The sequence below is a fragment of the Pongo abelii genome, chromosome 14, assembly GCF_028885655.2.
Source record: "Pongo abelii isolate AG06213 chromosome 14, NHGRI_mPonAbe1-v2.0_pri, whole genome shotgun sequence".
Taxonomy (NCBI): Eukaryota; Metazoa; Chordata; class Mammalia; order Primates; family Hominidae; genus Pongo; species Pongo abelii.
In genome coordinates, this window is record NC_071999.2 from 21,418,037 (window position 1) to 21,433,198 (window position 15,162).

Genomic DNA, 15,162 nt, shown 5'->3' on the forward strand with positions numbered 1-15,162 from the left:
AAATCCACCTACCTCATATTAATAGTGTTTGCACTGTAATACTACATATATGATGATCTCAGACACAACACATTTTTAGGCATTTTCTTTGAAAAATTTTTTCCCTTTTAAGTGTTAGTACTTGTTCATCATTAAAAATTCATAACAAAGCCATTCTAATTTAGGGTTTTCTTCTAGTATTTCATTACGTAGGTCAATTTTCTGACAATAAGAACTCAATTTCTCAAATATACATTATAATGCAGCTGAAATCTCTATATGGCTGAGTCCCTACCAGCCCCTGGCATCATACTTCTGCTCTTTGAATCCAATCCCCAGAAACCTAGCAAATTCATAGGAAGGAATTATTTCCTTCATCCCCAAATGCTCTTGCTGATAAACAGACTTTAACCAAGAACGTTTCCGCTCCCTCAGTATAGCTCTAAATAGCTATTTTTAATAATTTCTACAATCTAGAAATGAAGAGAATATAAGAACAGTACCTAAGAGGCGTCTTACCTCAACAATCCCCCAGAAAACAAACTAAGTTTCTTTTTCCTCTCTTTCTCTTTAATGGAATGTAATTTTACAATGGTGGGTTTGGAAAATAACTACACAACTATGGGTATAAAAAATTCAAAAATAATATTTCCAACTAACAGTAGTTAACTTAGAGCTTTACTTTTAGTACTCACATCTTCCACCACATAGCTATAAATAAATTTAAAGATATAAAAAATGTTAGCATTATCTGGTTACTAGAAAGGTAGCATTATAACGTAGGTTTCGCTTGGTTATACACACTAGTGACACAACAGAAAATCTGCTGCCACTTTCCATCAATGTAACTTGATGAGTTATGAGTTTTAACTTCTCAACAGCCGAACTGGATCATAACGATTAACAGCTCTACAAAACCATTATGATGAAGTTTCACATTGAATGAAGACTGAAGAGAAAATTAGATAAACTGGGCTTTAGGAGAGTAAGTGCTAAAATGCAAGTAAGTCCTCTGGTGAATAAAATGTCACAAAAATTTTAAGTTATCTTCAATTCCTAACTAAATAAGGACTCTAAAGGCATATTTTTAGATTTCTTCTGATAAAATTGCAGAGTATCTCTACACCATCAGAAATGGTTTTAAGTTTTATACTATTTTAAAGTTTAGCTCTGATGTTAATGTCACTCTAATAATGATAACAGCTTTTTAAACTGCCTATAATCTACAATAATCTTATTCCTAAAATCCTTAAAATTACATGGATTATATTAAATAGCATCCCAGCATTTACTCTTAAAAAAAGACATAAATATTGGGCCACGTGGACATCATTATACTCAATGATGCTTCATAATTTAGAACATAGATGCTCTTGGTTCATTAATTATTTCACGTATCCACTGTAGTAATTTCACAATTAAGTTCTTTATGGGCGAGGGCCATGTTTCTTGCTTCCTGCATATACCAGAGATACTCACTAACTAAAGTGACCAAGTAAACAGCAACATATGACTCGACATCATCTGATTAGTAGTACTGAAAAACTGGCAACAGAAGTTTAAGAAAAAAAAGCTGATCATGGAAAATGTTCATTCCACACATGACTTAAGTTTCATTTCATAGACTATATATGCTAAGAACGCACTTGATTTTGTAAATGGGTGTGCATGTTAAGTATATTGTTTGCCATGGTAGTGTAATCTTTAAAACAATATGTACATTTAAGTTATGTAAAGATTTCTAGCTTCATAACAGCTTTTGTGGGACAATTTAATGTGGGACAGCTTTTGTGGGACAATTAATTTCATAAAATTTAATTCCTTACCCAACTTTTAAATGTATGACATTTCAAATTTCAAATTTAGTAAGGCCTATGATATACCACACTTGTTTTTCCTTCAGGTTATTTACTTGGCATTATTTCCCTTGCAACTTGTCTATATGAGCAAATCCATACTAAAGTTGCTAATATACTTTCTTAAAAGCTTAGTCAACTCAAAAACATGCATTGGCGACACACATGTAATTCCCTTGACGAGTCACAGTCTACAAACACTGAGTGCACTTCTGTGCACAACACTGTAGGTTAAAGGAAAAAAGTTCAATATTCATTAAAGTGAAGGAAAACAGCTTCAAAGTTACACAAAAAGCTAGTTTAAGATAGAAATGTATAAAATGCTCTCTACCTAAAAACACAACTCAGAAACTATCAACTTCCAACTCGGAAACTATCAATTTCCAGTGTCCAATTAGGACAGGCGAGGTGGCTCATGCCTGTAATATCAGCACTTTCGGAAGTTGATGCGGGTAAACTGCTTGAGCCCAGGAGTTCGAGACCATCCTGGGCAACAAGGCGAAATCCCATCTCTACTAAATATACAAAATATAAGGCAGGCGTGGTGGCGCATGCCTGTAGTCCCAGCTACTTGGTAAGATGGAAGGACCACTTGAGCCCAGGAAGTCGCGGTTTCAGCAAGCCGAGATTGCGCCACTGTACTCCAGCCTGGGCAACAGAGTGAGGTCCTGCCTCAAAAAAAAAAAAAAAAAAAAAAAAAAAAAAATCCAATTAGAAGGCATATAAATTGATTTTAAAACTGCAAAGACAGAGCTGTATTACACAATGCAATGACTAAACTACCTTCAGGCTGTTTTGCAACCTGGTTTATATGTTTCTTTCATTAAGCCTATGAATGTATAACACATCTTTCAGCCTTCAAACAAAAACAAAATGAGAATTTCCTTCCCAGACATATATTTTTAATATAATTGTATTGTATTCCAGTTTAATGGCTGTAAGAGATTTCACCTTTAGAAATGTTGGTTCTGTATTTTAGTTTCTTACTGATATGTAGATACCACAAACAGCATAAACAGTCCCCCCAAAAATGATAAATTACAAAAGCCTTTTGCTTCAAATCCCTACCTCCCATGTTTATTGCTCCACGGGGACCCATATCACCCATTCTCATTTCCTGTTCTCTCTGTAAGTAAACATAGTTGTCACAGTCAACCTATCGATCTTATGACTTTACATTTCCCATCTAAAATCAAAAAGAAAAGAGTGAATTGGGACATCATTTTCCATTAAAAATTTTGAAAAGTTTCCATCATCATAAACTTAATAAGAACGCTGAAAAGAAACTTCAGTCTCCCAGGCTTAATATACTACAAATGCTTAATGCACCCAGTTTATATTGCAAGATTAGATTACTAACGAATCAGATTATATAAAATATATCACAGATTATTTTTAATGTTTTTATTCCAACAGATGAAAGATACATGCCTAGATTCCAAGCAAAGGAAAATCTAGTAATGATAACCACCAGAGCCAATTATTTTCTCCTCCCAGGTCACTGAAGTCTTAAAATAGAAATGACTGTTACCAAGTTCATATTGAAATGTATTCGAACATATAACACAAATAGCTTTAGGGAATTATGCTAAAAATAAGGTTACAATCTTCATTGTCTAAATATTATAATTCATTCATGTATTTTTATTCATCTACTCAAGCATTATTCCATCCAGGGACTATAGATGGCCCACACAAGCAATTACTAAAGGTCGACATAACATTGCTTTCCTTTAACTGCGCAGTAATTTTATTTGAAAACCTGAAGGAAAGTATTACACAGTTAACTATAAAACAGAAATATTCAAAACATTTGAAATTTCATTACAGAAACTGCTTCCTAAAAGCTGTTCATTTACCAACAATAGTGACATAGAATTAACTTCAATGAAATCTCTAAGTGAAATTTCTCAAGATAACATATGAAAATTGCAATTTTCACTTTGACTTGATGACCATTTCCAATCACAGAAAATTGTGTTAAATGTAGCAATCATGAAAAACATTCCATTATGAGACAAATGCAGCAATGTTTAAAGAAAGCATAATTACTGTACTTTTGAAAAGCAATCTTATTAAAATCTAAATGTTCATTTAAAGTTCCACTTTATAATACAAAAGACTGTTGAAAAGCACCTATAAAGCTGGAAATAAAATAAAAGCTCATGATGGAAACGTAATTGCCATTAAGCCACAAGTGGCTCCTTAAAAAAACTGCCAAACTTAAATGGAGATGTCCAAAGGTAATCTTAATGAAGCTAGGGTACAATGAATGAAGCTACGGTACAACAAAAACACCATCATGAAGACAGAAAATGCTTTCTCACATTATTTAGAACATTTAAATACCAATCTTTCTAAAAGCTTCTTTTTTAATTTTTTTTTTTTTTCTTCCAGAGATCCTCACTCTGTTGCCCTGACTGCAGTGCAGTGGCGTCATGATAGCCTACTGCAGCCTCGAACTCCTGGGCTCAAGTGATCCTCCTGCCTCAGCTTCCCAAATAGATGGGACGACAAGCATGCACCATCATGCCTGGCGAATTTTTTAATTATTTTTTTGTAGAGATAGGGTCTCGCTATGTCAACCAGGCTGGTATCTAACTCCTGGGGCTCAAGCAATCCTCCTGCCTCACGCTCGCGATATGCTGGGATTACAAACGTGAACCACAATGCCCAGCCCTAAAAGCCATGTTTTAACTTTCCTAAAAATAAATTTCTCATAAAATTTGTGACCATTAATGGATACTATTACTGACCTGCAAAAAAAGCTAGACTGAGGCGGGGTGCAGTGGCTCACACCAGTAATCCCAACACTTTGGGAGGCTGAGGCAGGCAGATCACCTGAGGTCAGGAGTTCAAGACCAGCCTGGCAAACATGGTGAAACCTGTATCTAGGTTGGGCGCGGTGGCTCACGCCTGTAATCCCAGCACTTTGGGAGGCCGAGATGGGCGGATCACGAGGTCAGGAGATCAAGAACATGATCTCCTAACATGGTGAAACCCCGTTTCTACTAAAAATACAAAAAAATTAGTCAGGTGTGGTGGCGGGCGCCTGTAGTCCCAACTATTCGGGAGGCTGAGGCAGGAGAATTGCGGGAACCCAGGAGGCAGAGGTTGCAGTGAGCCGAGATCGCACCACTGCACTCCAGCCTGGGCAAGAAAGAGAGACTCCGTCTCATAAAAAAAAAAAAAAGAAACCTCATCTCTACTAATAATACAAAAAATTAGCTGGGCAGTAGTGGCACATGCCTGTAATCCTACCTCCTCAGGAGGCTGCGGCAGGAGAATCGCTTGAACCCAGGGGGCGGGGGTTGCAATGAACCGAGATTGCACTATTGCACTCCAGCCTGGGCAACAAGAGCAAAATTCTGTCTCAAAAAATAAAAGCTAGACTGTAATATAAAATTGGCTACTGATCAAGCATTATATTTAGAAAACTATTTTAAAATAAAGCTTCTGTTATCACTACTTTCAATAAACCAAACCAAATTGCCATTTCCTTATCACTACTTAGAAACTACTGATAGGTTCTTAGAACCTACTGATAAAAGTGAAGAATGTTTCAACACACCCAAAATCTTCTAGCTATAAAAATAATATCTATAGTATCTAGATAAGTATCTGTAACAAGCAAATATAGTAGACATTTCGTTGTTGAGAAGCTGGTTACACACCAGCACCATCGAGTCAAATACATGGATTTCATAATCATGACTTTTGGGGAGGACAGGAGTTCAATTTATATTTTTACTTTTGAATTTGTCTTCACTATGAAAGGTTAGGAATTCAATATCTAACCACTAATATAGGGTAATTGTTTACAGTCTCACGGCTTGAGATTTCAATTTTCAACTACCCCTTATATACCCTAATACCTTAACTATTGGCCTATGATTCACTGGCAGGAAAAAAGGGCATAAACAATCTTTTTTATTGTCTCTTTGTATTTTCAGCTCTATGTATCACTTTCTAGAATAGTGTGAGCTTTATTATTCACAAAGTACCTTCTTTTATTATTAAATCCATTGTCATTAAGAAAATTTCACAGGAAATGTATCAATGTACCAAAAATATCTATGGTTTTAAGTTAACTATTAAACATGAACATTCCCCTTCTGGTGGTATATTATAAATCGGTACAAGTTCTAAAATACCTTTCTGTAAATGAGATAATCAGAATATCAGAATACTCCATGTTACTATAGCATATTACTGTATTAAAATACCAATTCATGAGGCACATTACAGCATTTTTCACTAAATATATATATATATACTTGTATTTAGTAATGTTGACAATATCTTAAAGATGATTACTGAATACTATTTTACACAGCTTTGCTCTTAAGAAAAAAGAGTATAATTTGATGGCATCATTTTGTAACTATCTTAGAAGGGGCAAAAGAAATTTTCAGCTTCCTAGTCATGTCTTCAGGCTGTTACTTTCTAGAAAACCACCGCTACAAACTTCTAGTAAAATGCAAAAGAGGTAGAGATTATATTAGGATGATTCTGTAAAATGAAATACAGCATTCTTCACTATCACTAAATCTATCAAATATTAATAAGAATCACTTGAGGAAATTCACAACTGTGTGCCCACCCAACAAGCAATACACAAAACCCTTACTTCCCTCTACGAATGACTTTTAATAACACTTCAAATTAGAATTTAAGTTAGAACCAGTGCGTATATGTGATATTTTTACAAATTTAAATAATGCTTTATTACATTACAAAAATTAAGAGTTGTTGTTTAAGCCAAAACAACTTATTTGTAACCAACATCTCAAAAGACTGCAGTGCGCTAAAATAAACCTATGATGAAAACTCAGTTTTACATTATTGATTCAACTCTATGAAGTAGGCCTATTGTTACCTCATTTTAGACATAATGAAACTGAGGCACAAAGCCGTTGAATAACTTAGTCAAGGTCATACGGATAGTAAGTGGCTGAGCTAGCCTATACAATTCTACTGAAATAGAGTTCACGGAATTTTTGACGTTCACGAGATACTTTCCTTCTTCAAAAATTTCAACATATCTCCATGTCCCAGACAGCCAAAAAAAAAAAAAAGAAAAAAAAAGAATTCCAACGGACGAAGCCTAACAAAAGGCAAGATTTTAACTTATCTTTGCAGTATTTATAAGATTGTATGCCTTTCCATGAAAAGAATTATACATATGTATTCCTGAAAGTTTGGAATTCAAGTGTACTTAAATTAACAGATGACCAAAAAAGGAGGCAAAGTATGACTAATTCTCAGAACCACATGTCAAAAGAGCATTCCATCATTGCAGCGGTTCTTAACGTGTAGGGCATGGAGTACTGAGTCCCCAAGACTCAGGAAGTGCACAGTCATAACTATTTCATGTTTTCCTAGCACTAAGATATAGTTAGTTACAGTACTATCATAAGACTTTTCTCTGTATCAACATTCACTACATTCAGTGGTGCAAAAGTAATGGCTGGGAAAAGTCCCAGCACTTTAGCACAAACCGAGAGACTTGAGCCCAATTTTTACTAGTAACCACTGCATTTGTCACACGGATAAAAACTGTAGTTTAAAATTTTAAACTATGAATACCTGGAGGAAGCAGTCAAAGTTAATTTTATTAAATCTCTATCCATGGGTACATGCTTTTTTCATGTTCTTCATAATAAAACAGGATTTGTCCACAAAGTACATCTGCTGCATTCTGAAGTAGGATGGTTATTTTAAGAAAAAGCATTCATGATTGGGGTGCATGCTGAATGAAATACTTTTTTCACGGAACAAGGTTTTTATATGAGACACTATAATTATTGGCTTGAGTATTTGGCCGACATTTTCTATGAGATCAATATGAAGACATGGAACTTCTTTTTAATTTTGTAAAATAAATACATTAGCATTTTGGATAATCTGCTTAGGCCAATGCATCAGTATTTTTCTTCTGATTGGTACATAACACTAAAAAAATCATGCATGGGTAAAAGATCCATTCAAAATTCAAAGCAGCCCAACGGATTTCTTTTCTTTTTTTTTTTTTTTGTCAGTCTCACTCTGTTGCCCAGGCTGGGGTGCAATGGCATGATCTCAACTCATGCAGCCTCTGACTCCCAGATTCAAGCAATCCTCCTGTCTCAGCCTCAAGGGTAGCTGGAACTATAGGCACATACCATCAGGCCCAGATAATTTTTGTGTTTTTTGTAGAAATGGGGTTTTACCATGTTACTCAGGATGGTCTTGAACTCCTGAGCTCAAGTGATCCACCTGCCTCAACCCCGCAAAGTGCTGGGATTACAGGTGTGAGCCACCATGCCCAGCCAACCCAATTAATTTCAGTGTGAGAGTACTTTTAAGTTTTACAGTAGCATCAAAAAAATCCACAATTATCTTTAAAGGTTATTAACATACTCCTCCCTTATCACTTCTCCGTATAAAGTCAGGTCTTCTTTAATGCATTTTAATTAAAAAGCTTTCTGCAATAGATAGAATGCAAAAGCAAACATGGGAAGCCAACCATTTTTTATAGAGCAAAACAAATTTACAAAACATAAAACAATACCATTCTTCCCACTACACTAAAGGGAACATTAAAGACTTTGCAAAAATGTACAAGAAAGCGACTCTTAACTCTGTAACGTTTTCTTTAAAAACCTCGCTTTGGCTTATAATATGGTAAATATTGATATGATCCTTTAGCAGCACTTTGGAGCTCTCAATAATTTTTAATAGTGATATGGAAAATTAAAGAAATATGGAAGCCAAAAGGTTTGAGAAGCACTATTTTTAAAGTACCAGTTAGTTTTCTTTCATGAAAATATACGACAGGAAGCTTGCACTAAGTAAGGTAAATTAACCTAACAAATATTTTCCAAAGTGGCACGGTAAACATGCCACTACTGGCACATGGCACTTTTTGTGCAAAACATGGATATTTTTCCTTTAATATTTAGTACTTGGGCTATCAAGATACAAGGTGAGCATAACCATCCAAAACCCCAAATGCTCCAAAATCCAAAACTTTTTAAACACCAACACAATGCCCAAAGTGGAAGATTCCATACTTGACCTCATGTGATGGGTCTAAGTCAAAATGCAGGCAAAACTTTCATGCACAAAATTACTTAAAATATTCTACTGAGCCAGGCCACATTCATGCCTATAATCCTAGCACTCTGGGAGGCTGAGATGGCAAGAATTGCTCGAGCCCAGGAATTCAAGACAAGCCTGTGTCACACAGTGAGACATTGTCTCTTAAAAAAAAATGTGTTTGGACAGACACGTAATCCCAGCACTTTGGGAGGCTGAGGTGGATGGATCATGAGGTCAAGAGATCAAGACCATCCTGGCTAACGTGGTGAAACCCCGTCTCTACCAAAAATACAAAAAAATTAGCCGGGCATGGTGGAGGGCACCTGTAGTCCCAGCTACTCGGGAGGCTGAGGCAGGAGAATGGCATGAACCCGGGAGGGAGAGCTTGCAGTAAGCCAAGATCGCGCCACTGCACTCCAGCCTGGGCAATAGAGCAAGACTCCATCTCAAAAAAATAAAAAATAAAAAATAAAAAAATTAAATTCTATGAAGTTACCTTCAGGCTATGTATATAAGACATATATGAACATAAGTGAATTTCATATTTGGATCTGGGTCCCATCCCCAAGATATCTCATTACATAATACACAAACGTTTCAAAATTCAAAAAAATCCAAATTCCAATACACTTCTAGTCCCAAACATTTTAGATAAGGGATACTCAACATGTATATTTTGTGTGTGTATGTGTGTGTGTATATTACCAATAACCTAATTTAAAGGAATGACTTACACAGTACTCAGGTAAAGCTAAAGTGTAGTATGACCACCTAAACTTGGGGATACACTCACTGAACTAAATAAAAACTGCTTTAACTGTGTCAACTGGAACAACATTTAATGATCAGTGACGAGAGGTATTCATCTAACACTTCATCAATATAACTCGTTTGAGTGAATGCAATCTTAATGGGCACAATCAATACTCTTTTTTAGGTCACAGTCAAAATTCTTTATTGATAAAGACCTCTCATGTTTATCTCAAAAGAAGCTTTAAGGATTGTCCAGGAATCACCACATGCTATTTAGGTTCTATGTCTCAAAAAACGAAAATGCTAAAATAATGTAGAACATTTAAATCCACTAAAAAATATATAATTCTAGAGAAAAATATAGTAAGTTCTGACAAGTAACAGGATTCAGCCTTTTTAATCAATTAGGAATATCTAAATATTCCTAAAAATAAATTCCGTAAAAAAAAAAACTATAGCAATTGAAAACATTTTAGTGTGAGCAAACTATATTCTATTACCTTTTCCTTCACTAGAGAAGGTTACATAAAAGAATAATAAGGTTATAACCAGTTAAACTTTCATGAGAAAGATTAAATAAGAACTGTTGGCCAGGCGTGGTGGCTCACTCCTGTAACCTCAGCACTTTGGGAGGCTGAGGCAGGCAGATCACCTGAGGTCAGGGGAACGAGATCAGCCTGGCCAAGATGGTGAAACCCCGTCTCTATGAAAAGCTTGGCGACAGAGAGAGAATGCATCTCAAAAAAAAAAACAAAAAAGAAAACTGTTAGGAGCCAGAAATATTAGATAACAAATTGGAGACACAAAGAATGAAGCAAAAATCACTTACATGAAATATTCATGGGTATTTTTAAAAACCTCAAGATATTAGGCCTCTTTGCAAAGAAAGTATTAACTCATGAAAATATTAAGATACTGAACAATATACATCAGCAAATTAATCTTTTCTAATAAAAGTAAATTGGGCCGGACGTGGTGGCTCACACTTGTAATCCCAGCACTATGGGAGGCTGAGGCAGGCAGATCACTTGAGGTCAGTAGTTAGGGACCAGCCTGGCCAACATGGTGAAACCCCGTAAATACTAAAAATACAAAAAAAATTAAGGCCGAGCACGGTGGCTCATGCCTGTAATCCAAGCAGTTTGGGAGGCCGAAGCGGGCAGATCACCACAGGTCAGGACTTCGAGACCAGCCTGGTCAACATGGTGAAACCCATCTCTATTAAAAACACAAAAAATCAGCGAGGCGTGGTGGCGGGCGCCTGTAGTCCCAGCTACTCGGGAGGCTGAGGCAGGAAAATCGCTTGAAACCAGAAGGTGGAGGCTGCAGTGAGCCATGATCACACCAATGCTCTCCAGTCTAGGCAACAGAGCAAGACTCTGTCTCAAAGAAAAAAAAATTAGCCAGGCATGGTGGTGCACCCTTGTAGTCCCAGCTACTTGGAAGGCTGAGGCAGGAGAATCACTTGATCAGGAGACGGAGTTTGCAGTGAGCTGAGATCATGCCACTGCACTCCAGCGTGGGCAACAGAGGGAGAACTCCACTTAAAAAAAAAAAAAAAGAAGTAAATAAGGGTCAGACATGGTGTCCAGTGCCTGTAATCTCAGGGTTTTGGGGGACCAACGCAGGAGGATCCCTTGAGGTCAGGAATTAGAGGTACGGTGACCTATGATTACGTCACTGCGCTCCAGCCTGGGTGACAGAATGAGACCTCACTCCAAAAAAATTTTTAAACGTTTTAAAATGAAAAGGAAAAAAATATACATTGCTATTGATACAACTCAATAGCATGTAAACTTTCCGACCTAATCAATAGTGAATGCTTGGAAAACTTAACATTTGAAATTCAGGCAATGAAAAACAATAATTTCCAATATACTGTGTTATTTGCTGCTAGTTAGTGAGGGGTAGTTTAAAATATATAAGACAATCTCTTTATATATATATATATACCCAAAGGCGGGTTTTCTCCCCTCAATACATGCATTCCTAAATATCTTCACCCATGAATATCTGGGAAAATATTCCTCAGTTATATGATTGTTAAAATGAAACTTTACATCGTATGCCACTGATAGAATTGCAAATTACATTAACGGAACTGCAAATTAAAATGAGATAGCACTACAAAACCTACTAGAATGGTGACGATCCGAAACACTGACAAAAACAAATGCTGGCCAAGATGCGACACAACAAGAACTTTAACGTATTGCTGAATGGAATACAAACAGGTGTAACCATTTTGCAAGACAGCCTGGCAGTTTCTGATAAAATTAAACATACTCTTACCATCTAATACAGCAATATCACTCTTTGCTTTTTACCCAAAGGAGGTGCAAACTTATGTCTACACAAAAATCTGCACGTGAATGTTTATAGAAGCTTGATTCATAATTGCTAAAACCTGGAAGCAACCAAGATGTCCTTTAGTATATGAATGGGTGAACTGTGGTACAACCAAAATATTATTCAGTGCTAAAAAGAAATGAGCTATCAACACATGAAAAGACATAGAGGAAATTTAAATGCATATTGCCAGGTGACTAGAAGCCAATCTGAAGAGGCTGTATACTGTATGATTCCAACTATATGACATTCTGGAAAAAACTAAACTACGGAGACGATAGAAAGATCAGTGGTTGCCAAGGGTTAGGTGGAAGGGATAAAGCAGCAGGTGGAAAGGATAAAGAAGCAGAGCACAGAAGATTTTTAAGGAGGTGAAAATACTCTGTATGATACCATAATCATAGGTTCATGTCATAGATTTGTCAAAACCCTCAGAATGTACACCCAGAACAAATCTAAAGGTAAACTATAGACTTTGGTTGATAAGAACGTGTCAATGTAGCTTCAGCAATTGTTATCAGTGTATCATTCTGGTAAAACATTTTGACAGCAGGAGAAGCTGTATGCATGTGGCACGGGGTAGACGGGAAATCTCTGTACCTTCCACACAATCTTGCTGTGGACCTAAAACTCTTTTGAAAAAGGCTACTAAAATATTGAAACTTTAAAATGAATCCTTTTGAATAATCAATTACATTAAAAATAATAATAATAAATAAAGACGAGTCTCACTATGTTGCCCAGGCTGGACTTATGCTCACTGGGCTCAATGGATCTTCCTGCCTCAGGCTCCCTAGTGGCTGGAACTACAATCATGCCACTGCACCCAGCTAATTAGATCTTAATTTATACTGCAAGGTTTAGTCACGAAACAAAAAGTAGTTGTTACTTGTTAAATACTAAATCAGAAATAGAGGCAACGACAAATAGAAGTAGGGAAACTTACTGTGTTCATTAACTTGACATGTGCCTCTTAAACCAAATACATTCAACAATGTATTTTGAAAGCCTCGATCAGGTAATTGAGTGAATAGATTGCTCTGATATTACTGTCAAATTCAACTGAATGTGTAGCAAAATTAATGGCTGTTTTTTAATACATAGGGTGGCTTTCTAACCGAAGATCAATTAAATGTAAACACAATCTAGCACACATCAAGGGACAGAAGGAAATAAGTATTTTACATAAATTCATTGTTAAGCTTCTATTTGGCTGAGATTTTAAGAGACGGGCATCTCACTATGTTGCCCAAGCTGGCCTCGAATTCCTGAGCTCAACTGATCCTCCCACCTCAGCCTCCCAAGTAGCTGGGACTACAAGGCACACAACACTGCTCCTAAGAATTTTATTTGTAATGCATACACCTGAGAGCATTTTCAAGATTACCAGTTTCAATTGTCAGGTGTAAACTCACTCTGAAGAGGTGCTTTTAAAACCTAAAATTGATTAATAGTATTTAATTGTTCTTCAAATTTAGTTATTTTACCCAGAACTCCTAAAAAAACAATGAGCAAGGATATCAGCTGTAAGACAAACAATACTAGCAATAAAATCTTACCAAAGCTCACATAATACTGGTGACTGGTTTGCACTTCTTGATCCAAAACCTCTTTCTTATCCAGTGCATTTCCTTACCAAAGTAAAACTATGGTAACTGGCCAGGTCAAGGTATGAAAGGTGAAAGAAAAGAACAAATATAAACTGCACAAGCAGCAGTTCCAAATTGGTCCCGTCAACAGAAAAAAAGCAGAAAAGAGGAAAACAAGGCATAGAAGGCCAACGTGAGTTAGGTACACATTTTATACAGGAGAGAATCCATTTCTGTTTGTGATACTAGGCATTAGATAAATCATCTTAATAATTTACCAGAGGCCTTGAAATTGTGAAAAGTTAATACATATTTTCTTCGAAGTAGCTAACTCAAAGCTACAGGTTCAAATACATAGTCATTTTTTACATATTTAAGTGGTACCAAAATAAAAAAAGTTTTTTAAAATTTGCCATTATAAAACAAACTACTGTAACAATCACATCAATTGGTTAAAATCATATATAGAAAAAACAAGAATAAATCAAATGAAGAAGTTATCTTAAGAAAACTACGGTAAACTTACAACCAGAAAAGCCAGGGTTTGAAACTTAGTGCGCAATATAGTGTAAGATACCATTAAGAAAAGAAACAAACTTACCCATAAACTTTCAGTTACTTTCAATTGTAGAAGTCTTTGAAAGTTTGTAATTATAACAATTATCAATCTAACTCAAGTAAGTAAAAGCCTTTGAAAGTTTATAATTATAATAATTACCAATCTAACTCATTAACTGCATCTCATCAGAAGATGCTTACAAACCAGAGTTCCTACAGCCTACATCTCACTAGTTGTTACTTAATACTGAACATGAATAGACATTATAATTTTTTAGTTTTAGTACAAAATTCTAACATTTTCAATGATACTACAAAGATACCATCCTCAATATGAAGTATAGAAGATCTTAGATACTGACTAGCCTAAAATATAATTTATTCTCACTATGTAGAACAAGCACTGTAAGGTGGCTCCAAATACATTAAACAAGTCACAAAGCAGAAGTAACAAGTTAAATTTTTATGCCTTCCCAGGATCTTCTGTTACTAATTCAAACTAATAATTAAAATTATTATTAGTTATATTATACATTAGATAACGCACAAGATATGTTTACATTAGTTAACCATGTCTATTTGCCGGTCTTGACTCTCCTCTTCTCCGACTGCTCAAAAAAGAGTTAACATTAGCTAAAAAATCTTACCATTCTGAACCAAAAATTATTAGAACTTACCATTTCAAATGAAAAGACATGAGGTATACCTACAACACAGCAGGAATAATAAACAAATCACATCATTTTATAAACACACACACACACACACACACACACAAAAGTACCAAGACTATTTAATGACACTCTCAGTAGAGAATTTCATTTTCTAAATTCTCAGAACGTTTGAGCTGTTTCTTTTAACATTACTCTGTATAAGCACTCAGCACCTAAAATCCTCTAACATGCTCTGTATCCTCTACAGTGCTCAGCACTATGTTTTGAATACAGGAAACAGTGAACAAATTTTTCTTCCAAAATGGAAAAATCCCAGACGAC

At 35.7% G+C, this 15,162-nt stretch overlaps 1 protein-coding gene across 5 annotated transcripts in view; it reads right to left on the minus strand.

Moving 5' to 3' along the window:
* Nucleotides 1-15,162, minus strand: part of PSPC1 (paraspeckle component 1) — a 105,701-nt gene that overhangs the window by 31,226 nt on the left and 59,313 nt on the right. For 4 of the 5 annotated variants that reach the window (XR_010136845.1, XR_010136846.1, XM_054529370.2 and 1 more), the window contains exon 7: nucleotides 2,904-2,961. The exons of the other annotated variant lie outside the window; for it this stretch is intronic. Coding sequence is in view for 2 of the 4 variants with exons in the window: in XM_054529370.2 (XP_054385345.1) it covers nucleotides 2,904-2,961 (58 nt within the window). In the remaining 2 variants the exon portion in view is untranslated. The remainder of the gene's footprint in view (nucleotides 1-2,903; nucleotides 2,962-15,162) is intronic. 5 annotated transcript variants of the gene reach the window in all.